This window comes from Westerdykella ornata (genome assembly GCF_010094085.1).
Source record: "Westerdykella ornata strain CBS 379.55 unplaced genomic scaffold EI97scaffold_45, whole genome shotgun sequence".
Taxonomy (NCBI): domain Eukaryota; kingdom Fungi; phylum Ascomycota; class Dothideomycetes; order Pleosporales; family Sporormiaceae; genus Westerdykella; species Westerdykella ornata.
Genome location: NW_022986895.1, coordinates 34,234 through 61,673, shown reverse-complemented (window position 1 = coordinate 61,673; position 27,440 = coordinate 34,234). Strand labels below are relative to the sequence as shown.

Sequence of the window (27,440 nt, the reverse complement as noted above, 5' to 3'; positions counted from 1 at the left end):
AGAATTCCCCACCTATTTGCTGTTGGTTTTGTACAGAAGACTGGTGCTATAAATTCACGATTCTGTCGCGTGTCACTCGAGCTCGGAAGCTCGTCTGAATGCGCATCCGCCGACGGTCTTACGATCCATGGTACAGTGATTTAGAAGGACAAGACAATACTCATGTGGTGAGGCTTATTGCAACGCGTACAGCATGGACCTGGGTTGGTCTCTGTTAGACCAGGTCTAGAAGGTCGGCGCATGACATGGCTGCCATCTGGGCTGAGTTGAGAAAATGTCGCCAACCATATTGCGTTCGCACACCCACTCCAATGAGTTCCAGCTGCACAGTGCACAATGAGACCCGTCTTACTGTGTATACTACTGTATGTACGTAGTGGGTGGTGTCGCATCCTTCCCGTGACGTCATTCCGCAGCCTTCCAAAGGCTTCAGCCTGAAACCAAAGGCGTGGGAGGAGCTTGAACAGTGGAGACTACGGCGTTGGATTGAGAGGGTTCCACGCCTAGGGTATTCAGAAGATTATTGAACTTGAGGGAGGCAAGTACCGAGAAGGAAGAATGGAGAAAGTCTGATTCAGATTGGCCCTGAGATCAGACGGAAGAGTTTGAGGGACTATCTAATGGCAGCCAAACTGACCCTGATGGATCATCCGCAGATGGGAAACAGATGACCGAGATTGCAACTGCACCTTATTTGCCCTATATATCTATACTCATTGTTGTTGAGATATATACAATCGAATTCACTCCACCTGCATTGCCAAGGAGCAGCTGACTACCTTGGACGGTGGCGCCTCGCACGGGGCACCGGCCAATGCCTTTCTGGAGAGCCTCCGAACGGAGCATGCACTGCACCTCTCTTCCACCATCTCTTCCGCGTCAACAGGGCAGGATTGTAAGAGTCTTGACGGCAAGTGTATTCCAGTTCTAGCGGAATCTGGCAGCTTCGGGTCGGGGTCGCTCTATCGATATAACTGCCTCGCTCTCGAGTGGGAAGGGGAGGATCCTGCCTCCTCAGATGGAGATGGCCTCATCCTCTAACAACTTGCCAGAGTCGCAAATCACCAGCTTCCCAGGGTTTGGAAGACGTCGAATAGTGCCCTGTAGCCAGGTTGGAGTGAAGGTATTGGAATGGGGTAAGTTGCACTTGGTATTGGGTAGATTTGGTGGATTGTTGTTCCCTTTGATAGGGAGATCTTGCCTTTTTGAAGGTATTTGAGGGTTGGGCTTCTGGTATAGTGTTGACATAAGAGCTTGTCGGCTGGACAGAGGTCTCGACAAGTGTGCTGGTACCTTTGATCCTGGCTTGTCATGCAAGTGAAGAACTTGTAGTCTTTACATGCTTGGTTCAACCGCACGGTAGGTAAGTCATCGTACGTAAATAACAAAATCCAAAGGCAACTACACGTCGGCTAAACATCCACTCAGTGACAATATCCACAAGACCACTTAAGTCGTACACAACACCAGTTACAGAACAATACATCACTTACAAAGCTGGAAAAGATCATTTACATCGACCACTAGGGCTGACTATTATATATTATTGTATCAAAGCCGAACCCTCATGGGCAGCTAGAAAGTATCGAACTGCTCAGCAGTCCAGTGTCACCGACCAGCGGCGACTACTTACCTATTCGACTACCCCAAAGGGCAAGGGCACAAAGGGAGATCACAGCAGCTAGGAGAGCAAACTCGACCCGCTCTCCCACACTTACCTTTGACACCATCTACTTCGCCTCCTCACCCCCCTCCCTCTCAGACTCCGCCAACTCCAACCCCGCCTTGTCCTTACCCGCCTTCTCAAGCTCCGACATCTCATCCTCGACAGACTTCTTCTTCTTATCCTCATCCTCACCCTCGGCACCACCAGACTGCGCACTATCCCTCTTCTTCTCCTCCTCCACCAACTCCACAACCTCAAACCCCATCTCCGCCTCATCGCCCACAACAAACACCTCGTCCAGTTGAACGTCGACATCCGCCTCAACGCCCTTCCCGTAGTGAATCACCTCCCCCGTCTCCGCAGAGTGGAACTTGCGCATCATGCTCCCGTCGACGGTTGAGATGTCGACTCCATTCTTACCTAGACCTTTTGCGTTCGCCTTCGCCATCGGCTTCACCGCCTGAGGCTGAACCATCTCGCGCCCGGCACGAGGACATGCGCGACCGGCGCGGCCGGCGAGACCGACGACAGCGGTATGCGTGGCGGTGCGCGCGGCCTCGATGTCCGCGGCGCGGCGGCGGGAAGCGGCTTTGAGGCGGGAGCGGCGGTCGTGGCGGATGAAGAGGAGGACGAGGATGAGGAGAGTGAGGAAGCCTCCTGTCATGCCGAAGACGAGGGCGATGGCTTGGGGTTGGGTGAATCTGTCCCCGTCCATGGCGGTGGGGGTGGGGTGGGGTGGGTTTGAGGTGTGTTGGGGAAGTGTTGGGGGTGGTAATGAGGGGTGTGGTTTGGGTTTGGGTGTTGGGAATTGGGGAAGGGATGTGATGGGCTTGGGAAGAGATGATGTAATGGGTTGGGTGGATGGATGGTATGTGGATGTGGTTTGTGAGTTGAGTGTGTTGGGAGTGATATGGTCCTCGGTGGTGGGTTAGGGACGAGGCTTTATAGCGCAGGTGATCAGAGGTGTGGACATTGTGGAGGTGAGTGGTCTGGGAGGGTTGTGAATGTACAATGTTGAGTCTTGCGTACTTGGTGGAAGAATTGGCTTGGGAGCTTGTACAATGCGAAAAGTAGCATAAAACTCTGAATGTACAATATATGGCAGTATGCAGCAACAATTCTGTGAACATGATCTAAGAGTTCTGAACTGGACTGAGAGACCTTGGGTTGGGGACCGACTTACTTTCGTGCATCTCTGCCCAGGTGAGTTATCATACCTAGGAGGAAGAGATGTGATGTGAGAGGCCATACTCCACAGCGGTGATGTGCCGAACTACTACTGCAGTACGATAGCACTGCATCTGGGTTGAGAGATGGGCTCCCATGTCATCCATAAAAAGGCCGAGATACGGGTAGACTGCGTAATAATTCGCTCCGTTTCGCGTGATGCTGTATATCGATAACTTTGAGGTCCGCTTCCATGATTCAAATGCACTTCAGTCATCACACAATTGCCAACATCCCGTTTACTCTCCGAACAGGACAGTACTTCACTAAGCTAAGTTCTGTAACACATATCTCCCATCACCCCAGCCTCAGCAGAGTTCCACCAATCTGATTGCCTCCCTGTCCAGCTGAGGTGGGATTGTAATGTAAGACGTTGACGTGGGACAGAAGACACATAGTGCACTCACCAAGCCTTTCGCCAACAACTCAGAACATAAACATAGCATGTATGAATAGGAATGCATTGTTCTTTGCCAAGCCAGCACTTCTTCCCCCATACCCTACACAATTCACTTACGCTAGAGTAGTATTCTTTATTCCCATGCAAACATCCCTATTCACTCCACCGCCAACATTGTCTGCTTAACGGTCCAATCCTACACAGCTTTATCCAGATGGGAAGGGTGCACTTCACAGCCGGCCATCCAAACCGCACTCTCTATACCAACAAGCCCACCATACGTTCTCACAAAGAGGCCTTGAAGGTTCTAGCAGGGTATGATGGTTTAGAGGTCAGCTTAGGGCTTTTGGGGGGATTTGTCGTTGTGAGTGGAGTGCGGCGGAGATGGGGGAGGGGGAGGGGGATGGGGAGCGAGGAGCGGGGAGGAGGAATGTTGTAAGGCGTTTTGCTTTCTAGATGCAGCCCATGACTTCCCGTTTCTGAGCGGTGGGACTCGGCATTGCGTAGGTCGTTCCTGGTGGGTAAGTCTCTAGTTGCCGCTCGTGGTGTAGGTGAAGCTTAGGCTTTTTGGTATCTTGCTAGGGCGGAGATATGGCACTACTGGGCGTTCTGCATCTCAGAATCGCACTCGGAGAAGAGACGACTGCTTAGCTGAGTCGTACATATACGAATATATAAAATCACATCGCACAATCTTGATCTTGTGTCTGCATCAGAACCTGAATTCCTAGGCAGTGCTTCAACGTGAAAACCTGTATACAACTTGCTAGAGAATTCATGTTCCGGGTCAACCTGATATCGCAGCCCACCTTGCCGACGATTTCCGCAGATGGAATTCTTATCCAAACTACGTGACGGAATCGGCTATGTTATCTAGCTAATGTCTTCAGTTGTGTTTACTTCGATCCCGCTGAACGGGACCTATGCCTGGTTAGTGCCAAAGAAGAATACGCAGAGGACGTCGGCAACTTATGGAACTCGCTGTAGTGAGTCGCCCGGATTTAGCGTCACAGGTGGATGCACATCGTATAAAGAGACACGAAGCCTAGGCTATACAGGTGACAATTCCGTCTGGAAGAGCTGAGAGCAAGCATGAAGGTAAGCGGCCCGGTTCACCTTGCATGCCGTGGTGGCACGATAATCTACTGCTGGGACACACTATGGCTCAGTAACTGTTCACCAAAGAAGACTGTCACTCAAATCGATAAGAGATATTATGGCAGTGAGGGAGGCAATGATTGCATTGTGCTATATATGCGAAGCCACAACTCCTCCACAGACTTAGAGACCAAAACACCGCAACCCATATTGAACCCCTCCACCCCTTCGCCCCATGACTCAATGTAGAGGAATGGATGTTAGCGAAGACCCAATGTGAGCAGCACATACCTGAAGTGAAATCCAACCCGGAAGGATCCAGCAATGAGGTCGAAATCCAGAAGCAGAGAGAGACTACCAGCCATCCCGGAATGGAAGACCAGTACATACCTTGGTGTTAACCATCGTCCGTACGATTCGCAACCTACCAAACACCAACGGAAGCCACCGCGTCCCTCAGGAATAAAGGCCACTTCAGCAGTGGAGAAACCGCGCGAAGCGATTTTAATCGGAGTCACTCGAACCCCCTCTGGAGAGGATCCACTGCGGGTCATAACGGCTTAATTAAGCGGCGTCGTTCGACTTGTCAGTCTCACTCCAGGTTCCTCGGCCGGTGGACAGAGGCTCTGAACCCTTCGGAGAGTGCGTCCTGGCCGTAACACAACGTCCCGCAGAGCCGCCGGATCACCGGGCCCCCAGATGTCTGGCCTCCATCTGGTGCACAACGGCACCATGTTATATCCATCAACATGGCTCAGGTGAGGACAGTCGACAGTGCTCACCAACCCGAAGGCGCGGTCAAAGACGAAGGAAGAATGTGCAAGGGGAGGGGAGGGGAGGGAAGGGGGGAAGGGAGGGGGAAAGGCGGCGCCGAGGAAGGAAAGGTCCTGGAAACAGTTAGCCAGACGTTCTTGAAAAAGATTCAAAGAACGAATGGCTGGTAGTCTCTCTGCTTCGGTTGCTGGAGGTGGCGAAAAGTTTGCGGAAGAGGGCGGTGAAGGTGAGTTGAGCAAAGCTGAAGCTCAACATGGAAGGCAGGTGCCATCAAAGATCGAAGAAGATGATATGGAAGAAAAGACACTGATGAGAAAGATACAACACACTCGCAGAAGAATGGAGTGGAGGTTGTCGCCGCGGTGGTTGTGGGAAGAAGGAGGGAGGGAGGAGCGTGGAGGGAGGAGACTTTATATATTCCCCAGCGGGGGATGCGTTGCGCCGGTGAAAGACACAAAATTTTGAGACTCCCATTGGTCGATGCGCAGGCTCCAGAGATTTTTTGGAAGAGTCTGGAAGAAATTATGAAACAGTTCGGAGCTTGCAGAGAGCGGTCTGGCGTTCTCCGAGGGAGGTGTGGTCGTCGGAGGGAGAGGTATGGTGTCAGATACGGAAAGACAGTGGACTCGTGATCAACGCCGCCATGCGGAGGCACAAAATTGGTTATGCTATACGCTCTGTGAGATGTGTTAGGTTTAGGACCAGCAGCAGCAACATGTTAGGTTAAGTATTTCATCGTAAAAAGCAAAAGAAATGGGCAGATGATGGATTGTTCTGCCGTGAGTGGCACACGACAACGGGTGACTACACATACTGGCAATTGATAAAAGAAAAGTATTTCCGCTCCATGGAAAACCCTACATAGAAGCTCAGAAGATGCGGTCAACAACGCGTTTCGTGAGACTGAAACCTTTGCAGTTGTAACGAGCAACCTTCTAACGGTTAGTTACAAGACACATGGCTATGACACAGCAGATTAAAACATCACATCCAATTATTTCTCTACATATTCTGCCAACATGCCACACTCGACCGCCGTCCTATTACATCTACGCTTTCTCCGCATGAGAGATCCCCTGCTTCGCTTCCACCTCCTCCACTCTGTGCTCCAACTCATGGGACATGTAATCCGCCTTCTTCATCGGCGGGACAAACAACGGCGCATCCCTGAACAAATGATTCATCTCCTCAAGCGGGCGCTTGGCCGTCTCCGGCAGGAAGGCCCAGAAGAAGAGCGCGTTGGTGAAATTGCAAATCTGCCGCCGGAGTCAGTACACGCTTACACATGGTCTATACGGGAGATGGGCACTTACAATGAACAGAAAGTAGTACTTATACCCCACGTGCGTCATCGCCGGCTTCGTAACCTGCCCAATCATCGTATTGAACGCGAACGACACCATGGTCGCAATCGAGACGCCCTTACTCCTCGTCTTCGTATCGAACACCTCGGCGGGGATAATCCACGACAGCGGGCCACACGTCGCGCTGAAGGAGAAATTGTATATCCACGTGATGACGATGAAACCCCAGGCCGCTGCCTTGTTTCCGCTCTCGCCGGGCGGGAACTTGGCGAGCAGGATGGTGGCGATGATGAAGGTGACCATGTTGCCCAGGTTTCCGAGGATGAGGGGCCAGCGGCGGCCGAGGCGGTCGATGAGGAGGATACAGAGGAATTGCGCGATGAGGGCGATGACGGAGGATATGGCCTGGTATTTGAGCGTCTCGTCGCCCTTGATGCCCATGAGGCCGTAGATGGTGACGCTGTAGTATTGGATCGCCGAAACGCCGGTCATTTGTACGGACGCTTGAAGCGCGCATGTCAGGAAGAGACGTCGGAAGCAGGAACGGTCGGTGAAGAGTTCGACGTAGGATTGTGCCTCGTGTTCGTGCTCGTATGTGATGGCTTCTTGGATCTCGTCGTACTGAGCGCGGACGAATGGGTCCTCGGTGTTGCCATGGGCGTGGAGCTGGGCGAGCGTACGCAGTCCTTCTTCAGGGCGGCCGTGGTCGATGAGCCAGCGAGGGGATTCGGGGAAGAAGAGGATGAGGGCGGCAAGCACAAGAGCGGGGATGATCTGGATGCCCAAGCTGGTCCTCCACTGGCCATCGTTGGTAGGCGCGAAGCCGACATATGTCCCTAAGACTATGTTAGAAGATGGTCGAAGGGAGTAACAAGTGAGTAATACCATAAGATATCCAAGCTGCTGCAAGGGCGCCAACTCCCAGCATGAATTGTTGAAGAGCGGTGATGCGTCCTCTGATGCTAGGATGTGCCAGCTCGGCCTGATATAAGGGAACAATCATGCACAATACTCCGACTCTGTCAGAAAGTTAGCATTTTCTGGAGAGGCTCCGGCGATTCCGAACATACCCCAGTCCTGCAATCGCCCGACCAGAATACAAATATGACAAAGCCTGAGCCCCAGTTTGCAAAGCTCCACCAAGACAGAACACGAGAGCTCCAATCATGATAGTCCATTTCCGACCCAACAGATCACCCATGGGGCCAGCGGCCGCCGCTCCGAAGAAGGCTCCGCCAGTGAAGACTGACACGACCGCTCCTCTGCATACCCGTTAGAAGCACGTATCTCGGAAGGGGAGAGACGAAGGCTCACGTTTCATCATCGGTCGGCTTGAACTTGGCATTGAAAGACTGCGAAGCAATCACTTGAGCGATGACACCCAAATCATAGCCAAAGAGTAGCGATCCGAGGGACGCAAAGAGGCCAACAAGGAACTGTTTAAAGTGTCAAAAGACATGTTCCAGGGTTATGGTTATGACTGTGGATCACTGACCTGATACCACTTAGGCGGAAGCGCCATGTCGATTACTGTGTACAGAAACACAAAAAGTTCACAACAGCAGCAACAGCTCAAGCTCCCCGGATCCACATCTTATACCTCCGTAGAGCTCTCCAGCTCCCCTCTTCCCCTTGCCCATCAACCAGGGTAGCTCTCCATGCCCACACCCTTTCCCCTCCAGTAAAGAATTATCCCGCTGCCCGCCCCTAGCATGTCCCATCGCCAGAAAGCCCTCCCCAGATTTCTCCGACCGAGGCATCGTCGGCGTCAATTGGCCGAGTTGGACTCCTCCACGCAGGAATTCCTAGTCCCTTCACCATGTGTGGTCTGGTTGAAGTGCGGAGCCGACCAGATCGGCAGTTTCTCCACGAATGAGAGGGACTGGGGTGTGCTCCAGATGCGGTTAGCGCCTGCCCTCGGCTTCTGGATGCTGGACCACCGGTATGTTTTTCGGAATCTGATATATATCTATAGCACGACAAGAGACGACGAGAGTTGACTTGAAAGAGATATTTGTATATCGAGGGTTTGAGAAGAGGAAAGGACATCCAAAATGGCAACATTCACCCCAATCCCCTCCACCGAGAACCCCTCCATCACCGTCCACCCCACGCACAAAATCTCAAAGATAAACGACAACATCTATGGCGGCTTCACCGAGTAAACATTTCCCCCTACCAACAAAAAAATACCCTCCTTTCTCTTCCCCCCAACCTAACTCCGAATCTCCAGACACATGGGCCGCTGCATCTACACAGGCCTCTACGACCCCTCCAACCCGCTCTCCGACCCTACCACCGGCTTCCGCAAAGACGTAATGGCCGCCATGAAAGAACTCCGCGTCCCCGTCGTGCGATACCCGGGCGGCAACTTCGTCGCCACGTACCACTGGCTCGACGGCGTGGGGCCCAAGGAGCAGCGTCCGAAGCGTCCCGAATTGGCCTGGCTGGGCGTCGAGAGCAATGAGTTTGGCACCGACGAGTTTATGAGGTGGTGCGAGGAGGTCGGCACGGAGCCGTATCTGTGTTTGAATTTCGGGACCGGCACGTTGGATGAAGGTGCGTTTTCCGTTTTTCTGGATTCTTCCCCAAAGGGTTTGAGTTGTGCTTGAGTTGGGGAGGGTGTTGAGATGAAGAGATGATGATGACGATGATGATGATGAAGAAGAAGAAGAAGAAGAAGAAGAAGAAGAAGAAGAAAGAGAGGGCTGATGCGGATCTAGTATAGCCCTCGGATGGCTCGAGTACTGCAACGGCACGCAGGATACCTACTATGCAAACCTGCGGCGCAAAAACGGTCGTCAGGAACCCTACAACGTACGGCACCGTACCTCCCTTTTCTCGCAAACCCACTTTCCTAACAATCTCAGGTCAAATACTGGGCCCTCGGCAACGAATGCTACGGCCCCTGGCAAGTCGCCCAGCTCACCAAAGAAGACTACGCCAAAAAGGCCTACCAATGGGCCAAGGCGCTCAAACTCCTCGACCCCAGCATCACGCTGATTCTGTGCGGCGAGACGGGGTTTTCCAGCTGGGATTACTACGTGCTGAAGGAGTGCGTCAAGTGGGACGTCCATGGCCTCAGCGGAGATAAGACGAAGAGCTTGATTGATATGCATTCGATCCATTTGTACACGGCGAGTGAGGAGCATTTGAAGAATGCCACTGGTATGTTTTTCTCTCTCTCTCTCTATCTCTAGAAAATCCATGGACCCTGCCACACAAGAACCCGCGGACTAATACTGACGCCTTCGCAGCCCCCAGAGCAGCCGAACGCGCCATCCAAATGGCCATGTCCTTCATCGACCTCGCGCGCATCGAGAACAAAGTCCCGCCCACCGTGCCCCGCCAAACCATCTGCTTCGACGAATGGAACGTGTGGGACCCCGTCCGCGCGCCAGGCGAGCAGGGCGCCGAAGAGAGGTACACGCTGTCGGACGCGCTGGCCGTATCCGTCTTCCTCAACGCCTTCATCCGGCAAGCCGCCTCGGTAGGAATGGCCAATATCGCGCAATCCGTCAACGTCATCTCCCCGCTCCTTACGACCCCGAGTGGCCTCGTCAAACAGACTACTTGGTGGCCGCTGCTGCTGTTCTCGAAGTATATGCGCGGGCATACTGTGGCGGTAAATGTGCGGTGTCCGGAGTACACGGGGCCGACGAAGCCCGAGTGGATAAGGGGAACGATTGAAACGCCCTTCTTGGATTGTAGTGCCTGTATTAGTGATGATGGATGGGTGAGCCTGGCGATAGTGAATGTCAATGAAGAGAGGGATTATGAGGTTGACCTCCAGGGAGTAGCGAAAGGGGACGTCGAGGTACATGTGGTTACTGGAGAGCAAGTGCATGTTGTCAACACGGAGGAGGAGCAGAAGGTCGGGATTGAGGAGAGCAGGTGGAACGGTGAAGGATCGTTCGTGTTCAAGAAGCACTCACTGACGATCCTAAGGTGGAAAGCGTAGTAGTAACCGGACATGACGGCCAGGAGAACCCGGCTCAAGGTGGTCCTATTGTACCTAAGATAGACATTCCCAGCGTTTTGTGAGCTATCAGTGAAACGCCCCTATCAACATGGCCAAAAGCTATTCACAGGGTAATTCAGGCGCTATCCCTTCCTGTATTCCGCAGTAGCAAACATAGGTAATCATCCTCTCCAGTGCTGCTCAATAAAACAACCGCGACAAGGAGTGAAAATGTTCGTAAAACGTGTACCGGCCGGATCCGTGATAAACTCAAACGTCATGATGGAACGGCGCGCAGTGCCTTCGTGCAGTCGAATAAGAATCTCTCGAAGAATGGACAGGAAAGAAACATGCGGTGATCCTACTCAAACGCCCATCGTCAAACAGAGTCGTTTCGGAGGTCGAGTGGATGGCGCAGGTTTTCAACCCTCCGAAGCAGGGACACTACCCCTCGACACCCTCCACTTTACGCAAAAACTCCCTTACGCGCGATACCTCCACTCCGTCAAGTGGATCGCTCTCCAAAGCCTGCACAAGGCTTTCCAGGACGCTATCGATGCGGTCCTCCTCGACCTTAGTGCACAGGCTGACCACTTTGCGGTACATGGCTTCGAGCTGGCCGTCCTTCTCTTTGAGCTTACGGCTCCTTTCTGCAAGATTCGCGTTGTTTTGTATATACACCTCCAGGCGATGGCGAAGCGTTGATATTGACGGCAACGCGGCGAGCGCAGGGGCATATTGTTGCGCCATGGCGGGCAAGTCTACAGGGAGAGGTGTGGAGAAATATGAGGGTCCGTCGGATGCTTTCCGGATGAGGTGTTCTCCCGCGACATGAAGTTCACGAGGCAAATCTTCAGCACGCACAACTACTCCGGCTCCATCGCTGTCGGCATAACCAAGCTTCCGCTTTTCGCGTATGTCTGATCCTGTGCCGATAGCCAGGTTGTGTCGCTGAGGTTCTAGCCACCTTTTCAGGTTGACGATCCGCTTTGCACGATCTTGTCGCGTGCGCAGCCGCGCCCGTAACTGCTCTAGGCGCTCCTGTTCTGTTCTTTGCAACGCAGACAGCTGTGCAATCGTCTCATTCGTGCGGTCAATGGTATCTTGTTTGAGACGAGCTTCTTGAGTGAACTGCATGCTGGCACTCTGCAATATACCACTCATAACTATGCTCTTTTAGTGTATGCACATATTGCACGAGAAAAAGAAGGTCACCTACGAGGCTGTATCTCCCTGGTGGTTTCTTCAACCTTACTCAGAGGGGCCTTGCCTTTACTTGGGCTATCCACGCGTGTCGGCGGCTCCGCATTCGCATCAGTCCCAACGCCGAAATCGAGCGGTCGAGTGCCTTTGTCATTTGGTATCGTGGGATCTGCCTGCACCTCCATGAGCTGAGAGATGATGTTGCGATTGCCAATTCTGGCAGCGAGATTCAGAGCCGTGTTACCGCCTTTGTCACGCGCGTTGACCATCTCTTGCATGAAGCGCATGAGTCCAATGGGCTTTCCATACTGGCTGGGGCCATTCTCCGACTGGCTATGGCCGATATTACTTCTCACAAGATACTCCAGAAGCGCCTCCAGGTAGTACTTGCTCGACGCAGCACGTCCTTTGATGGCGCATGTGACGGCGATATGATGCAGGATTGTCCTCCCTTGGGCATCACGGAGCTCAATCAAGGGAGCCAGGATCTCGAGCGTCTCAGGGAAGCAGCTGTGGTCCAGACTGTTGTTCACAGAGACAGCGCTCATGAGAGGCGTTTGGCCAGCAGCGTTGCCCCGAAACATGTTGGCTCCCTTCGACACCAGGAGCCGCATCAACGAGACACGCGCGAGCGTCGCCGCCCAATGGAGGGCAGTGTTGCTCGCATTGTCAATGGGAAGATCCAGATCTGAGCCAGAGAGGTGCAGTATGGCGGGGTGGTTCGTGAAGTCGGTCCGGGATTGGTCTGCGAACAACTCTGTCAGCATGGCCTGTTTCTCTTCGGATAGTTTGTCGGTGGGATAAGGCAGAGGCGGGAGAGCAGTAGGAACCTCGCCATCAGCGGTGGTAATCTGATGGCCAGTCTGGTAAAAGGACTCGCTCGGTTCAGTCGGAGAACCCTGATCCCTCAACGACATGTCGGTCCCATTGGGTTGGGTGAACGACTCTTCCTGCGATGGTCGCATTCGTTTCCTGGGTGGTTCCTGTATATCATTATCCTGACCAGTGCCATACGCCGAGTCAGTGAGACCATTGGCGCCGAAGCTCCTCTCGGACGCCAGGCTGGGGACACTCTGCTGACTGCTGGCACGGAAAGAATCCTGGCTCCCCATGGGACCTTGCGATGGACGGCCAATGGACCTCCGCTGTGACGAGCTTGGGGGACGGGGTGCCGGAGAGTTCATTCTAGCGACCTTGTTCATGGCAGCGAGGGCGCTTGTCGCCGTGGAAGATATGTTGGAGAAGAAGGTTCCGCCAACGTTCTGGTTTGCGGTACGGCCGTCCATACTTTGGGTATAAAAGCGCTTACGGTTCGCGGCCATAGCTTGCTCCTTCGTGGGAGTCTCGATGCCTTGTCCGACGTTGCCATCGCCGCTCATGTCATAATCCAAGAGGGGTCTCAAGATATCTTCTACGCCATATTGGCGACAGAACTCCCTTCCGCGGCGGTAGTTGATCCACGTGCCCTGGTATTTGCCGTAGCCACCTTGAACCTTCTCATGTTCCCCTGTCAGTATCTCTTTCTCCAACACCTTGGTCCGTTTGCCCTTATCTACACCGGCGACCTTGAGGATTTGGGTAGCATTCAGCCAGCCGTCAGATCGGCGACGCATCACGGCGACACGGTTAACCTCCATCTCATAAACAGACACTCCGGAGTAGACAGCCTGGATATGTTAATGGCGCTTCCTGTACAATGGACACCAAACCTACCGTATAAATCTGGGGCTTCTCCATGGGATGCTGCTGGTAGCCGTTCACGTCGGAGAAGGAGCGGGAGAACGATGGGGCCGGCATGGCAGCATTTTGGGAGCCGCCAGGATACATGGCAGGCTGGGAGGCCGAGCCAGAAGGAAACGAGGCAGAGAGATTAGAGCGCGCGACTTGCATTATACCGGCGTAACCCTGGAGAACGAACTATGCGGGGAAGCAAAGGTGGTCCCGCCCGACCATACCGAGGCGCGAAGGGTGACGAGGTCGATTGCGATACGTAGAGCGTTGGAGTTGAGAGATCAATGCGATGCAACTCAAATAGAGCAAGTCGAACCGGGGAATGTGTGGGTGACTATGCGCGGAATGGTTGAGAGATTGCGTGGGTTGAAGCTGGACGCCCGAAGAGGCGGTTGGTGAGCGCGTACGTCGTTCGTCGCGTTCTGTGGTGCACGTGCGCGTTGTAGGTACACCGTAACCGGCAAGAGTAAGCGAAACGAAAAGCTGTGGAACCAATCAGGAGCATTGTTTCGTTTTTCCATTGGAATCGGCGCTGTTACGAAATGGTCTGGTATTGATAAATGAAGTTCATCATTCAACGTTGAATTGTGAGGTCGACGTTGTATACAGCACCATGAAAATCAGAGTATTCTACCTAGATAAGCTTAGGATTAGGTATTTGTGGGCCGTGGATAGCCCGTCATATACGTTCCGCTCTTCCGGTCGTCTCCTGACCAGCAGGCACTGGAGATAGAGTCTCATTGTTCAATCTCTATGAAAGCTCCTGAGTTTTTACCCTCTTCCGGGAAGTTAACTATGCAAGTGGTAGACTCAAATCTCAATCACGTGATATGTCTTGGCATGCAGGTGATGATGGGAAACTGAACCATAGCGTTCCGCGTCTCCAACGAATATCTTTACTTCCCATCCACGCTCAATCAATCCATGGATGCCCGCAGATGTCGAAATCTTTCCCGAATGCGTCGCAACTGAAGTCGCTCCATCTGCTGCGCGCCCTTCTCCGCGAGGCCAGCTATCTACCCGACCCGACTGCGCGCAGCTATTTCAGACGCTACATCGTCGGCCGCTTCAAGGCATATCAACCGACCCAAAATGCCACGTCCCTGGCCAAGGAGAACCGGCGCTCCGGTTTCAAGAGAAGACCCATTACTGTGATTGAGAGCCGTACGGCGGACATGCAAAAGAAAGCCGAAAAAGGTCTCAACTATCTGCGACGTGCCAACATGGGCGAGAGGAGTTGCTTGCGAAAGGTCTTACTCCATACCTATGGGAGGATTGGGCGACGCAGATACGCATTACTCGACGATCTCATCAAACCGGAGCCGCCAGTCAATTCCGAGGCGCAGAAAGCAGACCCTGAAGAATTGGCCCCGTTGCAGAAGCTGTACTACAGCGATAGGCCTGTCCTCCGGCTTTTCGATTCCCCCAAGAAAGTTTCAGATCGCAAGGTAACTTTCAGCCTCTCGGCTCCATATTCCAGACTCCAGGCCGTCATCACCGGCCAGGTGCAAAAGGGAGCAGCACTGCACGCATTGTTGAGGAAGACGAAGCTGGAGACAGATATATACAATGTTTGGGAGCGCCCAATGCCTATCAAAAGAGCGCGGAATAACATCAAAAGGTGGTATAAGGACACCATGGAGAAGCTTCTGCCACCTCTGCCCAACGCCGAGTGGGACCATCTCAAGGCGCTTGCTACTGGAGAAGCGCGCTGGAGCGGTATCGTTCCAAGGAGAACACCAGCTATAGCATCCACACAAACAGACGATCGGTTTGTGAGTTCGCAAGTCGCCATTCAGCAAGCCATAGCTCTGGATAAACCAACCAAGGCCGACAAACGGGCGGAGTTGCAGTCCTCCACCGACAGTATCACCGCCCGGACGATGAGGAGATTGTATGCAGAAATTCTTTCTTACTGCTGCAAGCTCGAATGGGATGATACTCGCAGTGGCTGGGTTTCGCGATGGGCTTCCACCGTTCCGCCGGTCTTCTCCTGCTCTGTGGATGATGCCCTGTTCTCTGGCGTGGATGAGAAGGGACGGCAACCAAAACTGTCTGCTGCTCGCAACGCCGGTAAGCAAGTCGGAAACACCTCAGAGGCCAATTCATGAGCAGTTCAATGGGTTCAACCGGAGAAATATTACGCCGTACCGAGGTTAAAGTTGCAGTCATGTCACTTTCAACACCGGCAGGGCGCATTTTCTTCGACGCATGAACCGTTTAACGTCCCACTTTCGGAATCAATTAACTGAAATCTCGACACCCCACATTCACAATGCCTTCCGAAGGTTACTCAATTCGCCATGCGACACGTGAGGGTATGCTTACGATACATCCCCTGCCATGCGTTAAACGCCGCTAATAGACGCGCAAGACGTTCCCACCATCTTGGGCCTGATCCACGAGCTCGCCGCCTACGAGAACGCGACCGACTCTGTGAAGGCTACAGAAGAGCGGCTAGAGAATACCCTCTCTTTCGCCGACAGCGCCTCGTCTCCGAACCCTTCCTTCACCCCCGGCTATGCGAAAACGCTCCTATTGACGGCGCCGGAAGGCGAGATCGCCGGTATGGCTCTCTACTTCTACAATTACAGCACATGGACTGGTGCACCGGGCATCTACCTCGAGGACCTCTTCGTCAAGCCCGAATACCGGAAGAGGGGATACGGAAAGGGGTTAATCAGGGAGCTGGCAAGAGAGACGGTCAAGGTTGGAGGTCGACGGTTAGAGTGGAGCTGTCTGGATTGGAATACCCCGAGTTTGGAGTTTTATAAGAGCCTGGGCGCAGAGCAGAAGAATGAGTGGGTGGGATTGAGGGTGGACGGGGATGCATTGACGAAGTTGGCTGAGAGTTAAGAAGTCCGGATGCGAAGTTTGAGGAATGAAACATGGAAAATCATGGCTGGTATGGCACATGAAATTCCTCTTTGCTTGCCACTGCTTTTGAGCGCACTTGAACGTTTATGAATAGAATCCGCGGTGGCCGCGGTCTATACTCGTTAGGGCTACTGATTGGTCATAACGCGATATCTGCGCTGGTGATGATCATCATCATCATACTTATCAACTTCTCAGAGATAACGCCCTCACATATCCATGTCCCTATGTGTTTCGAGCATCTCTACCTCTGATTACTTAGTGTAAGCCAAGAACCCACACGTCCACACTCCGCATATATAAACCCATCGTCCTCCTCCACCGTTCTCCACACTTCATCACTTCTTCCCTTTTTCCAAAATAGCCGAATACCAGTTGCATGTGTGCAGTCTCTTAAAGGAGATGAGACAAGCCGATGTTCGGTGCTCGCGCTCCCCCGGCATTCCGAAAAGCTTCTTCAGAAAAGTCTTATGGATTCGGTCTCGCTCTTGCTTGACTATACACACAGCCCCGATGCTTCTCTTTTCCAAAATCCTCACAGGTTCCCATTATGAATTGAGTTTCGAAAGTCCAAACACATGGATTCGATGTCGTCGGGTTCCGCTCGAAAAACAGACCTCGATCGCCGAATGGATGGTCAACCGCACACAAGCTCATGGGATCTTTCTCACAAAATAAACATGTCTGGCTATGTTCCTCTAAAATCCCTCACCAAAAAGAGGAATGTGTGGAGTTCCGACAGAAAAAGAAAAGCCTGCCGGAGTTCGAATGTTCGTCGGTTGCGCTCGCCATCTCTCTCACGAACAACAACTTCTACAATTGCATGGAAATTTCTATTGTTTCGTGGATCTGGAATTTCTATCAGGCTAACTTCTCCTGCGCGGTCGTAATGAGTCCGCTTTTCGAACGTTAATTTGACATGTACTCGATTAATGTCTCGATTCGAATCAGACATCGATACGCAGCAGGGACATGCAGCCCCAGCAGCAGCAGAAACAATGAGGCCAGCCCCTGTAAACTCTTATCATACACCGATTCATTTAATGTCCTCTTGACTCGTGGACCGTCCCTTCTGAAAACCACTGGCGATTGCGTATGTTTGGAGAATGGAGTAAATGCAGCTCCAGGGATTGTAAACATCGCAGTCGTTCTCCAGATGACCTTCTCGGGCCTCCATCGGAAAAGTCGTGCAGAGGGCTCATGTTGATTTGAGAGCTTTCTCAAAACAGATCGAGAAATTTCGAATGGTGTGGTTTTGCGAACAACTCTAGAAATGGTTTAACCCACCGCAAATATTTAATTACTGGAGCTATGACGGAAGATCCATTCTTCACCTAAACACCTAAAGTACACTTGTACTCTGCATGAACGTCTTCCGTGGGAAGGAGTGCTGATATATGCGCTCTTTTACCTATATTGCAATATCTATGGTGCAACACACTACCGCTGATATAAAACTGAGCTTTTCCAAGCCGTCGTATCCCGCACAAAAGACTTCTCTAATCCAAAACGAGACATGCGGCATTCCATGTGCTTTGAACAAAAAAAAACCCCAAGGTCGATATTATGAAGATTACGACTACATGATCTAAAGACCATGATCCGATATCATAATGGATTTTCTCACCGAAAATCCATAAAATCTCGCCACTCGCCTTCATCATGGATCCAGGACACCGATCAACCTCCAATGAAGCATATAATGAGACACAAGATTGCACCCATTTGACTCTAAAACAAATACAAGTTCACCGAATGGAGGCAAGAGTGCGGTTTGAGAACCCGGCCTATTCAAGTAATATCAGTCAACAGCCGAAAGAATTATCAGCAGACACGATGTAATTGTCAACTTGGCAGAGACTTAAGTTTCTGGTATCGAAAACAGTCCAGGCATAGGTTTATGTGTCTGAGATAGCGAAAGGGAGTGTTGTCGACACTTAGATGGACCGCACTCGATTGACTCTATGCTGTACTACTAAAGGCATATCCTCATCAGATAATGTCCGGGCGATTGTCTTATTGGAAGTATGCACATGTGATCACCATTCACTGCTGTGAGCGTATGAAAATTTTTCGGACCGAAGACAGCTTGAACTCCGAAAATGTTCGAAAATAACGCTGCGCGGATAAAGAGCATCAAACGCCTAAAGACCGACAAAGTGCGCAGTATGTGAGCAATCAGCGCTTGAACCTAGAGCGAAAACATCCGATGCATATCAAGGAACCACTTTCGGGCAGTGACATCGATCCCCAGACTTGGATACATGGCTTTGACGGTCGTCTCCAAAAAACGACAGAACGAATAAATGTCCAGAACCTGAGAATTGATTGTACAATACCATTAGATATTGACTCGCGGCATTTAGTAGCCCGACATAGCGGGTGTCTACGCAGTGGCACCAGAGCACCAGGAATTGGCCGCCCTTCCATCTCCTGTCAAGCAACCAGGAAAAGAAACAAAATTGGAAAATGGTATAATACGGAAACCCTGTGGAGGACGCCGATACGATCCGTCGGCTCGGCGAAGTCGCAATGAAGTATCCCCGATGGTTGAAAAACAAAAACGAATGCATCAGGATACCAGAGGAGTTACAAATGAGAGTTCCGCTCCCACCTGGCTGGGAGCAACATAAGTGACTAGACAAAAGGAATATGGGCAGTTAGAATTAATGTGCGAGCAATTACGGGTCACACCTTCCAAACTGCCAACACACTGTCGGAAAGCTGTTCTGTTGCTCCATGTGCGGGGACCATGATTCTCCCTGCCCAAAAGAAAACGTTTAAAACGAAAATTGAAGACCAAGGACGAATGTGGAACTTTCTTTGGCTGACGGAGGAAACCACCCAAGCAAGTGAGAAGTGAAAGATACCTTCTGTGTCTCTGACTGCGCATCTGAAATGATTTGATATGACCTTTATGGACATCTCTGGGTGACTTTCGCGAAACTCCGATTTGACCTCGTACTCTTGAATAGACTGTAACATTATGAACAACATTGAAAACCCAAGTAGAACAGGCCATGTGGAAAAGAATATCTTTGAAGAAACTCTGTTCGACTGGAGTAGTCCACCCGCAGTCCACCCGCAGGCAGACCAAAGTTAGACGTTGTCAATGTTTAGCGTTGAATCACCTTGTAATGGGATTATGGAACACAATGCCCGAGGTGCTGTCGCTCCCTTTTTTGCTGAAAAACAAGGAAAAACGGAGGCGTGGTGGGATGTCCCCATTTGATTCCTGTTCACATACGCGAAATACCGACCGCATACCAAACATGTGTGGAGAGAAGACAGATAGCAATACCAAAGCGAGTGTCCACCTTCAACCTGAGGTTTGCGGAAGAAATTCATGGTTTAGAGGCCCATGGCAAAGAGCTGGTGGATGCGAACGACATCTCCGTGTAGGCGAGTCAGGATATTTGTTCAACCCAGTAAAACAGCACATCGAGTCTTGAAAGTATTTATGCCCAGGTGACTCAACTTGTTGATGATGCGCATCATTATTGACCTATTTTGCGACGCGGTTTCATATGGGACGGGATGGCTCAGAGCTTTGAAATCTACTTGTTCCCGCTGATATGCCCAATAATACATGTATCAGTTCTTCTAGCGGCGCTCTACATTGTGATGGGCAAGATAGTGAGTTTTCGTTTTTATACGCATTGCCATGCTCCAACCCTATGAATCGGATTCTTTTGGTGTTGGTGCCGTCTTCCCAAGGGTCGAGTGTCGACCCAATAGCAACCAATCCACACCGACGACCTGTAAAAAGGTACACTCAGAAATTAAACAGTCCGACTCTCAAATTTGGAAAGACAAGAGAAGTTTCCCAATTCTCGATGGTGACCGGCCTTCGCTGACGTCTGTGTCGAGGTCTAAGAATAGCATATACCTGAGCAGGGATCCTCGTTCAGGTTCAAGCGAGACTTCAGCCCTCGTATACCCGTGCACGACTTTGACCACTGCCGTCGCATCAATACTGCGATTTGTCTGCCTCTTCAGAATTATTTCAGCCTCCCAAGCCACGTGCATTGCTACGCTGCCAATTGCAATGCAACATGTTCGGGTTGAGCCTGCCTCAAGCAGATCTATTGCCTCCGTAAGTCACTCCTACGACAACTCGGGTGAAGAACCGAGTGGTACACCGCATGAGTAATGCTATGTTTGCGCTAATTGTGGGTAGTGGGTCTAGGAATCAATATTTACCCTACCTAGAATTAACATGGTGGCGCATAGTGATGGGAAGATTTAAGGTCGGGCGTGGTCCCCTTTCATCAGGCCTATCAAACAAACTGTTGCTCAGCAACTCCTCTTCGTTTCTTACTCTCGCTCTAGGCGCATAACGCGTCACTTCTTAAAGAGCCAACTCCTATCCCTCGTTTCTGGAGTTGTCGCCATGAAGACCCTTGTTACCCTTACGGCAAGCGCGCTCCTCGCAAGCATTGCTTTTGCTGCGACAGTCTCCCCGGATGGCACGTGCGGGGGAGCGAACGGCTACACATGTTTGAACAGTGCCTTTGGCAACTGTTGTTCTCAGTACGGATGGTGTGGCTCAACGACAGGCCATTGTGGAACTGGCTGTAATCCTGCCTTTGGAACCTGTACCAACAATCCTCCTCCTTCTTCGACCGTTCGTTCTTCTTCCACACCACAACCGACGCCAACTAAGAGGGTCTCCACCGATGGTAGCTGCGCAGGTACAAATGGCTACACTTGCTTGGGAAGCACTTTTGGAAACTGTTGTTCCCAATGGGGCTGGTGCGGGTCGACCGTCGACCACTGTGGAACTGGGTGCAATTCGGCCTTTGGAAGCTGCACCGGCAACGGGGGCACTACGACATCCACCACTTCTACGTCTCCTACCCCTACACCATCTGGGTCAGTCTTGCAATGTCTGAACACCAGGAATGTGCCTTATAAGATGACTTCCGATGCCGGTTGGGCCGATCTGATCGAGCCTTACAATCTCCGCCTACCCCATACACCTGCCGTTGTCGTTCTACCTTCTACCAATCAGCATGTTCAGGACGCAGTGGTCTGCGCCAAACAAGCTGGAATCAAAGTTCAGGCCAAGGGAGGAGGTCACTCATATGCCAACTTTGCTTCTGGCGGCAAGGATGGATCCATGATGATCGTCCTCGAGGCCTTCAATGGTATCCAATTGGATGCCAGCGGCGTTGTCAAAGTAGGAGGTGGTGTGCGGCTCGGTAACCTTGCCGATGGTATCTGGACTCAAGGTCAGAAGGCACTCTCGCACGGCACATGTCCCGGCGTTGGCATCGGCGGCCACGCTACGCACGGTGGATATGGCCATACATCTCGTAACTGGGGTTTGGCGATGGATGCCATCGTGAAGGTCGACGTTGTTCTCGCCAACGGGACACTTGTGACGGCGTCGTCGACACAGAACTCTGAGATATTCTGGGGCATTCGCGGCGCGGCAGATTCCCTGGGTATCGTCACCAGCTTTTACCTTCAGACTCGCAGCGCGCCCTCTAGCATCACCTACTTCGAGATACAATTCGATGGGATCTTCAACTCCAAGGCTACGTTTACGAATACTCTGCTCCATCTGCAGGACTTTGCCCGCAACGCCTCAGTCGTCGACAACCGCATCTCCTTCGGTATTTATATGGACGGATACGGCTCCTTCGCTCCCAGCGGCGCCTTCTTTGGCAGCGTTTCCGAGTTCAATACTAAGATAAGACCCGAATTCCTTCGCGGCCTCCCCACGCCCACGAATGTCATTGTCCAGTCATACTCCTGGTACGACTACCTCGTCAAAGTTTCGGGCAAGAACACAATCAAAGTTCCCCTAACCGGTTACGACGAGCACGAGAACTTCTTCGCTAAGTCGATCACGGTTCCCGAATCCGATGGCCTCACCGCCACCTCGCTTAACTCACTGTACGATTATATCAAACGAGGCACCTCGGTCGACTACTTCATCATCATCAACCTCTACGGTGGACCCGGTTCAGCTATCAACTCCAAAGATACTAACTTCGCTGCCTACAGTGACCGCCATAGTCTTTGGGTTATGCAGAACTATGGCTTCACTGCCAACTCGATCACTTGGATCAATGGATTGAATGATGCGGTTGTGAAAGCGCAGCCGCAAACGCAATTCGGTGCTTATTTGAACTACGTGGATCCCAGCTTGGATGCTGCTACTGCACACAAGGTGTATTATGGAGATGCGGTGTACGCGAGGTTGTTGGCGCTCAAGAAGTCGATTGACCCGCAGAGTGTGTTTTGGAATCCTCAAGCTATCGGAGCTTGAGTTAGGATGAGGGGTAACAGAATATGTATGACCTGCAAGAAGCGAAAGAACTTCTAATATAATGTCTTTTATCATGTATGCCAATGATAATCGGCATCTGCGATCTTTACCTAGAGTAATTGGAGGATCAGGTGGGATAACATGTCTCTAATTCCTGCAATGCAGGCTCAGTATCCAGAACCGAAAGTCATAATGTGCCCAAGCTTGCTAATGAGTTTGTAGCCTTTTGTGTCTTTCGGACTGGGTATCACTCCGAACACGGTAAACCAAGAGTTTGCCGTAGATGAAAATTGAAGTCGCGCTGGGGGTTAAAGAAATAATCGCTCAAAAACAATTTAATGAACCTCCCTTGCCAAATTCAAGCATCACGGTGATGTAATTCAAATAGAAGGCATTCCAAGGGTACTGCGGTTTAGGTAACCACTGAAAATTCGCGTGCAATTACAATCCACAAGAAGAACGTTGGCAGTCTCCTTACTTGTTTCTCTCCTGCTAGGTGTGAAGAAAAACGACGAATCTGAAGTTTGTGGTAAGAGAGTAGAGTAACCGTAAAGTACACGGAGAGTTATCACTATATCTTCGAGGAAAACGGTTCATGTTTCGAGGCTTTTTCTTACTGACTCTATCCGTTTCTACATGTTTTGAGTCTCTGATATCCACAATCTGAACGCTTTTCGAGAAATTTGAGTGGCAGGAAGAAGTGATTTATAAAGTGAGGTTGAGGGCATGATATATAAAGGATGATGTGCGTTACAGGGTTGATGTTGCTATACTTGGCGTTGCCGAATAGAGCGACCCAAATGCACCATCACGTAGCGCAACCAATAAGGGTAAGCGTGGAGACCCCGATCATTATCTCCGCCCTCCAGCCTCATCTCCTGCGCCATATCCTCCGAGTGAACCATTCGCGCCATGATGATGACTTATTGCGCAAGGCCGGTGCGCCTTCTCCGAATACTAGACAGGGCAACACCGAACATCTTCAACCAGACGCGTCAGATACAAGTGCAGAACCCTTTCACCACTCAAGGAGTGCAGTGAGCGAGTCATCATGGAAAGGTCCCGATCTGTAGCGAACTTGACCCTGGAACAACTTTACCGTAAGAGAGCTTTTGATAGGATCAACCAGAGAGCATCAAGGTTGGTGCCCATTAATCGCCTAGAGTTCGATCACTAACTGTACATGTAGGGCACGGAAGAAGTCTCGCATCGACGAGCTCGAAAAGGAACTTGGAGAGCTCAGAGAACAGCTCCAGAGGTCCGAAGAAAAAGTACGAAGGTTGCAGCATAGCGAAGCGGTGTTGCGGGAAGCAATAGACGCTGCTCGGTTCGCTCTGCATAAGATTGATTCCACTTCACCATCCTTGAATAAACCGTTCCCTTCACCACCGGCCTCGACTCACACAACTGGATCAGGCGGTGAGGATTCAGCTGTATCATCGACGGCTGAAGATGGTACAACAGTAATCCCTGCAATTGGTGCAGCGCTGCATTCAGGACCAGAAGTGGCCCCATTGGCTAGACAGGATCTATACAACTTTCCGGACATCTCCATCAAAGATGATACGGCTTCATTTGCTGTCAAAGATGATGCAACGGGGCTTACCTTAGACTTACCCCTCGCGCAAGACATCGATTCGGCTCTGCAATATGAAGGTTTCGGTAAGTCTCTTCCACGGTTGCTGTATACCTGTACCTAAGCTATGCTAGTTACGGATCCCTGTTCTATGAGCCCTCTATCATTATCATTTTTGACACGCTTCTCCAACCAGTCAAGTGGGGAGGCTTGTATTTCTCCGATCTCCAACCCTTCGTCACAGGACGTCGAACGGCCGTGGGAGCGCCTTCCACTCCATATAGATCCCACCTGCCGCCTTGACACTGTGCTCCTCGAGCAAGCGAAACTCAACCGTCAGCGCCTGCAGACTTGTGGTCCAATACCAGAGCTGTCAGCGGGCAACCAAGCTTTCCCAAGCATAAGTTCCCTGCTCAATCCGGAACCCGACAGCTCTCAAGCACCCATATCCAACGCAATCGGTACCCATGGACGAATTACCATGGAGATACCTAGTCTGCCGGCCAAAATCGCGATGATGTACAACATGTGCCATCTCTTACGTTGGCTGATATCGCCTACGAAACAAAACTATGAAGCCATGCCGGAGTACCTACGGCCCTTAGAGATACAGCTCACAACCCCTCATCCAGTCTGGATCGACTTGATAGTATGGTGAGTGCCATATACCTCCGCTAGAGGGACCTCACTGAATCGCGTAGGCCAGAAGCACGTGAACGCATCATCAAATACATGGACTGGACACAGTTTCCCACTCTACGGTCGGTGGGCAATCAATCCATCTCGATCAACTGGCCACATGGACAGTCCGAGATTTTCACTGCGGTTTCCGAGAAAGGCATCGCTTTACGACCGCGGTTTGAGAACCACATACGACAGCTTCAGAATTGGACTTTTACCTCCGAGCTCTCTGATGCATTTCCTTTCCTGAAGGACATGACGCAAGGCTGTGGAGCGCAGCAACTATGAGCGTAGAGCCAATGACATTCATGCAAACCTATCCAGCGCAATCTTCGGCGGTGGTCATCATCAGTACCCATTATTATGGACGAAAACCGCACAACGCATGGGCTCTGATTTGCACTTTCGAATTGGAATCCACGTCCACATGTGTATTTCGTGATGCCCTTTTTAAGAAAAACGATATAACACGCAACTGTGTAGGAAAGTGAAGTTCAAGGTGGATAAAACACGGCCTTCTATACCTGATCTTGGCCACAACTGTGTGCATTCATAAAGCGATGCTTTCACCTTCGTCAAGTGGCCAAGTCCCACGAACGACACCAAAAATGATGTTCACCACTGACAAGAGCAGCGGCATTTCTTCGACTCTGAACAGCTTCCAAACCTGGCAGCAGATTTAACTCGCAACAATGAAATAAGGGGAGCGTATCCAACAACGTGGACATGAAACTGCATAGATATTATTCTGTACGATAATACATGCAGGGGAGCATTTGTTTTGACCCAACCATACTGCGGAATATGCCCAGTAGATAGGGAAGAAGTAGCAGAATGGAATGAGTGCATGGGGGTAATTGTGACCAATGACGAAAAGCCTCGAAAAGTTATTATTTCGAATCCCATGTGTTCGTGGCTCGGCAATCCCGTTCTCTGTGAGAGGGTACAATGATGCTGATCGCCATCGCATTTCACATAATCTGCACTTAACCTGGGCTTTAGGAGATGCTACGAGAGCAGTGATAACCACGACACCTTACGTATATAGAATCATTATCACCATCGTGCCTCTTAAGGTCTCCATTGATTTTAGGCCTGCAAGACGCCGAAGAGATGTCACTTCCCAACCCCTGCTCTCGATCGGTCATGGTCCGGAGTGCGATATATAAAGTCTTTTGCTCCGCTCTCTGGCTGTTCTCCTTTTTACACCTCTTCAACGTGCGCGGCAAATGCTTCACTCAGGTTGAATGCAGTTGTTGAATTTTAAAACGAGGGTCACCTGTATCCAGGTGCGGGTGTTTCCCCATTTCAAAAATCTGGGCCAATGGGTGCATGGGGCACCATCTTTGATTGTTCTCGCAAAACTCAGCTTGAAATGGCCAGCCGACTCGATATGGTTTCGGCGAGTGCGTAAACAGACCCTGTGACAATGAGACACCATTGCAGGCCCACTTATGTGGCACCGGAATCGAAGAATCTCATCGTTCTTTTTAAGAAAGAGGACTCAGCCGACTGGCCGTAATGGAATAGGCAAACGCTCCGAGTTCCATTCTATGTCAAGCGTCAATTGGTGATCCCGGAAGACATGCCTGAACCAGAAAGACGGACATCAATTAGCCATGCGTCCATGGATCCCAAGGCTGGAAGTTGGTAAAGCACAATGCTATGACAGCAACTATGATGGAATGGTTCCGTTTCCCATCGTTTTCAAAAAGCGCACGAAAACTGGCCATGGTCGTTGTTCGCAGAATGCGATATCTGGTATTGAAAATCTGAGACCTTGTCAGCGACGTCGAATGTTCGGGGAAATCCAGCCTAGATTCGCAATATGTGCTTTTCCCTAGTGATACTCGCTAGGAAGAGACCCAATGTTCGCACGGGTCGAAATAACGCCGCAAAGAGATCCGCACCGTTCGGATGTCGGCTGAGATAATTCCGGCTTGACTCGGCATGACTACTGAATCACCGTTCTTCGTCATTGCATTGTTGGCATTAACCGAAAGCACAGCAGTACTTCCCATGTGTTTTCATTTGCCAACTAGGCGCAGCCTTCTTGCGTGTCCATTATTACCTATAACTTCAAACAACGTGTCGATGGGCCGTATTTATACGTGTCTGTCGACCTGCTCAGAGGCATTCTGCAGTCCACTGGCTCAAGTCGAATGTTGAGAAACCAGTCTTCCGAAAGCTCTCGAATTTAGAGTCCATGAAGTCAACAGCCTGCCACTCGAATCGATAGGAGTTGCTACGTTGGCCGTTTGATGATGGGATTTGTCTATCCTAGTGCCCGGGGTTTCGAGTTGGTCCACAGTTCCGAATCAAACTGCTGTTTCGCAAAGCGAGAAAACCAGAACATTGTCCTCGGATTGTCCTGGATTGATTTTGGAGTTCCATGAGCCGTCAGTTCCCTTTTTGGGCGTAAATTTGAAATTAGAAGTTCCGTGACAAGAATGGCATGACTTGACTGAACAGTCTTGACCGTTTTTCTCGACCTATGGGTGGGGCAGGAGTTCCGACTCAAAGCCAATGCCTACACACACACGGTATGTGGACTGAATGGGCCGCGTTCGCCACATGATGCATTCGGAGCCGCATTGCGAGCACTTTATGAGTTCCGTGGAAACCACAAAAGCAGGGTGATCACATACATATGTAACCCCCA

The 27,440-nt window shown here is 51.2% G+C and overlaps 9 protein-coding genes across 9 annotated transcripts; 6 read left to right on the top strand and 3 right to left on the bottom strand.

The window, feature by feature from the left end:
- Positions 1-1,730: 1,730 nt before the first annotated feature.
- On the bottom strand, positions 1,731-2,381 carry EI97DRAFT_485582 (uncharacterized protein; the record flags this gene model as incomplete). Its single annotated transcript, XM_033802144.1, has 1 exon — positions 1,731-2,381. The coding sequence occupies one exon, from the start codon at positions 2,379-2,381 to the stop codon at positions 1,731-1,733; it is 651 nt and encodes a 216-aa protein (XP_033649565.1).
- Positions 2,382-6,156: 3,775 nt separating this feature from the next.
- EI97DRAFT_437306 (general substrate transporter) lies at positions 6,157-8,294 on the bottom strand. Its single transcript, XM_033799315.1, has 6 exons — positions 7,965-8,294; positions 7,784-7,905; positions 7,540-7,731; positions 7,355-7,488; positions 6,479-7,305; positions 6,157-6,421 (listed from the first exon to the last, which is right to left on the bottom strand). The coding sequence occupies exons 1-6, from the start codon at positions 7,989-7,991 to the stop codon at positions 6,215-6,217; spliced, it is 1,509 nt and encodes a 502-aa protein (XP_033649564.1). The 5' UTR covers positions 7,992-8,294; the 3' UTR covers positions 6,157-6,214.
- Positions 8,295-8,690: 396 nt separating this feature from the next.
- EI97DRAFT_437305 (alpha-L-arabinofuranosidase protein-like protein) lies at positions 8,691-10,601 on the top strand. The gene is made up of 4 exons (XM_033799314.1): positions 8,691-9,028; positions 9,198-9,286; positions 9,340-9,637; positions 9,727-10,601. Exons 1-4 carry the CDS (start codon positions 8,707-8,709, stop codon positions 10,428-10,430), a joined length of 1,413 nt encoding a protein of 470 aa, XP_033649563.1. The 5' UTR covers positions 8,691-8,706; the 3' UTR covers positions 10,431-10,601.
- A 51-nt stretch (positions 10,602-10,652) lies between these two features.
- EI97DRAFT_237121 (apses transcription factor-like protein) lies at positions 10,653-13,610 on the bottom strand. Its single transcript, XM_033794012.1, has 3 exons — positions 13,347-13,610; positions 11,650-13,300; positions 10,653-11,596 (listed from the first exon to the last, which is right to left on the bottom strand). Exons 1-3 carry the CDS (start codon positions 13,521-13,523, stop codon positions 10,875-10,877), a joined length of 2,550 nt encoding a protein of 849 aa, XP_033649562.1. The 5' UTR covers positions 13,524-13,610; the 3' UTR covers positions 10,653-10,874.
- A 646-nt stretch (positions 13,611-14,256) lies between these two features.
- EI97DRAFT_437303 (uncharacterized protein) lies at positions 14,257-15,862 on the top strand. Its single transcript, XM_033799313.1, has one exon. It carries the CDS (start codon positions 14,303-14,305, stop codon positions 15,473-15,475), a length of 1,173 nt encoding a protein of 390 aa, XP_033649561.1. The 5' UTR covers positions 14,257-14,302; the 3' UTR covers positions 15,476-15,862.
- On the top strand, positions 15,558-16,501 carry EI97DRAFT_237110 (acetyltransferase). The gene is made up of 2 exons (XM_033794011.1): positions 15,558-15,682; positions 15,739-16,501. Exons 1-2 carry the CDS (start codon positions 15,640-15,642, stop codon positions 16,218-16,220), a joined length of 525 nt encoding a protein of 174 aa, XP_033649560.1. The 5' UTR covers positions 15,558-15,639; the 3' UTR covers positions 16,221-16,501.
- A 3,271-nt stretch (positions 16,502-19,772) lies between these two features.
- EI97DRAFT_237088 (uncharacterized protein) lies at positions 19,773-20,514 on the top strand. The gene has a single exon (XM_033794010.1). It carries the CDS (start codon positions 19,906-19,908, stop codon positions 20,392-20,394), a length of 489 nt encoding a protein of 162 aa, XP_033649559.1. The 5' UTR covers positions 19,773-19,905; the 3' UTR covers positions 20,395-20,514.
- On the top strand, positions 20,247-22,829 carry EI97DRAFT_437301 (FAD-binding domain-containing protein). Its single transcript, XM_033799312.1, has one exon. It carries the CDS (start codon positions 20,635-20,637, stop codon positions 22,519-22,521), a length of 1,887 nt encoding a protein of 628 aa, XP_033649558.1. The 5' UTR covers positions 20,247-20,634; the 3' UTR covers positions 22,522-22,829.
- Positions 22,830-23,407: 578 nt separating this feature from the next.
- Positions 23,408-25,553, top strand: EI97DRAFT_437300 (uncharacterized protein). The gene is made up of 4 exons (XM_033799311.1): positions 23,408-23,661; positions 23,711-24,183; positions 24,232-24,751; positions 24,799-25,553. The coding sequence occupies exons 1-4, from the start codon at positions 23,573-23,575 to the stop codon at positions 25,064-25,066; spliced, it is 1,350 nt and encodes a 449-aa protein (XP_033649557.1). The 5' UTR covers positions 23,408-23,572; the 3' UTR covers positions 25,067-25,553.
- The last annotated feature ends 1,887 nt before the right edge of the window (positions 25,554-27,440 follow it).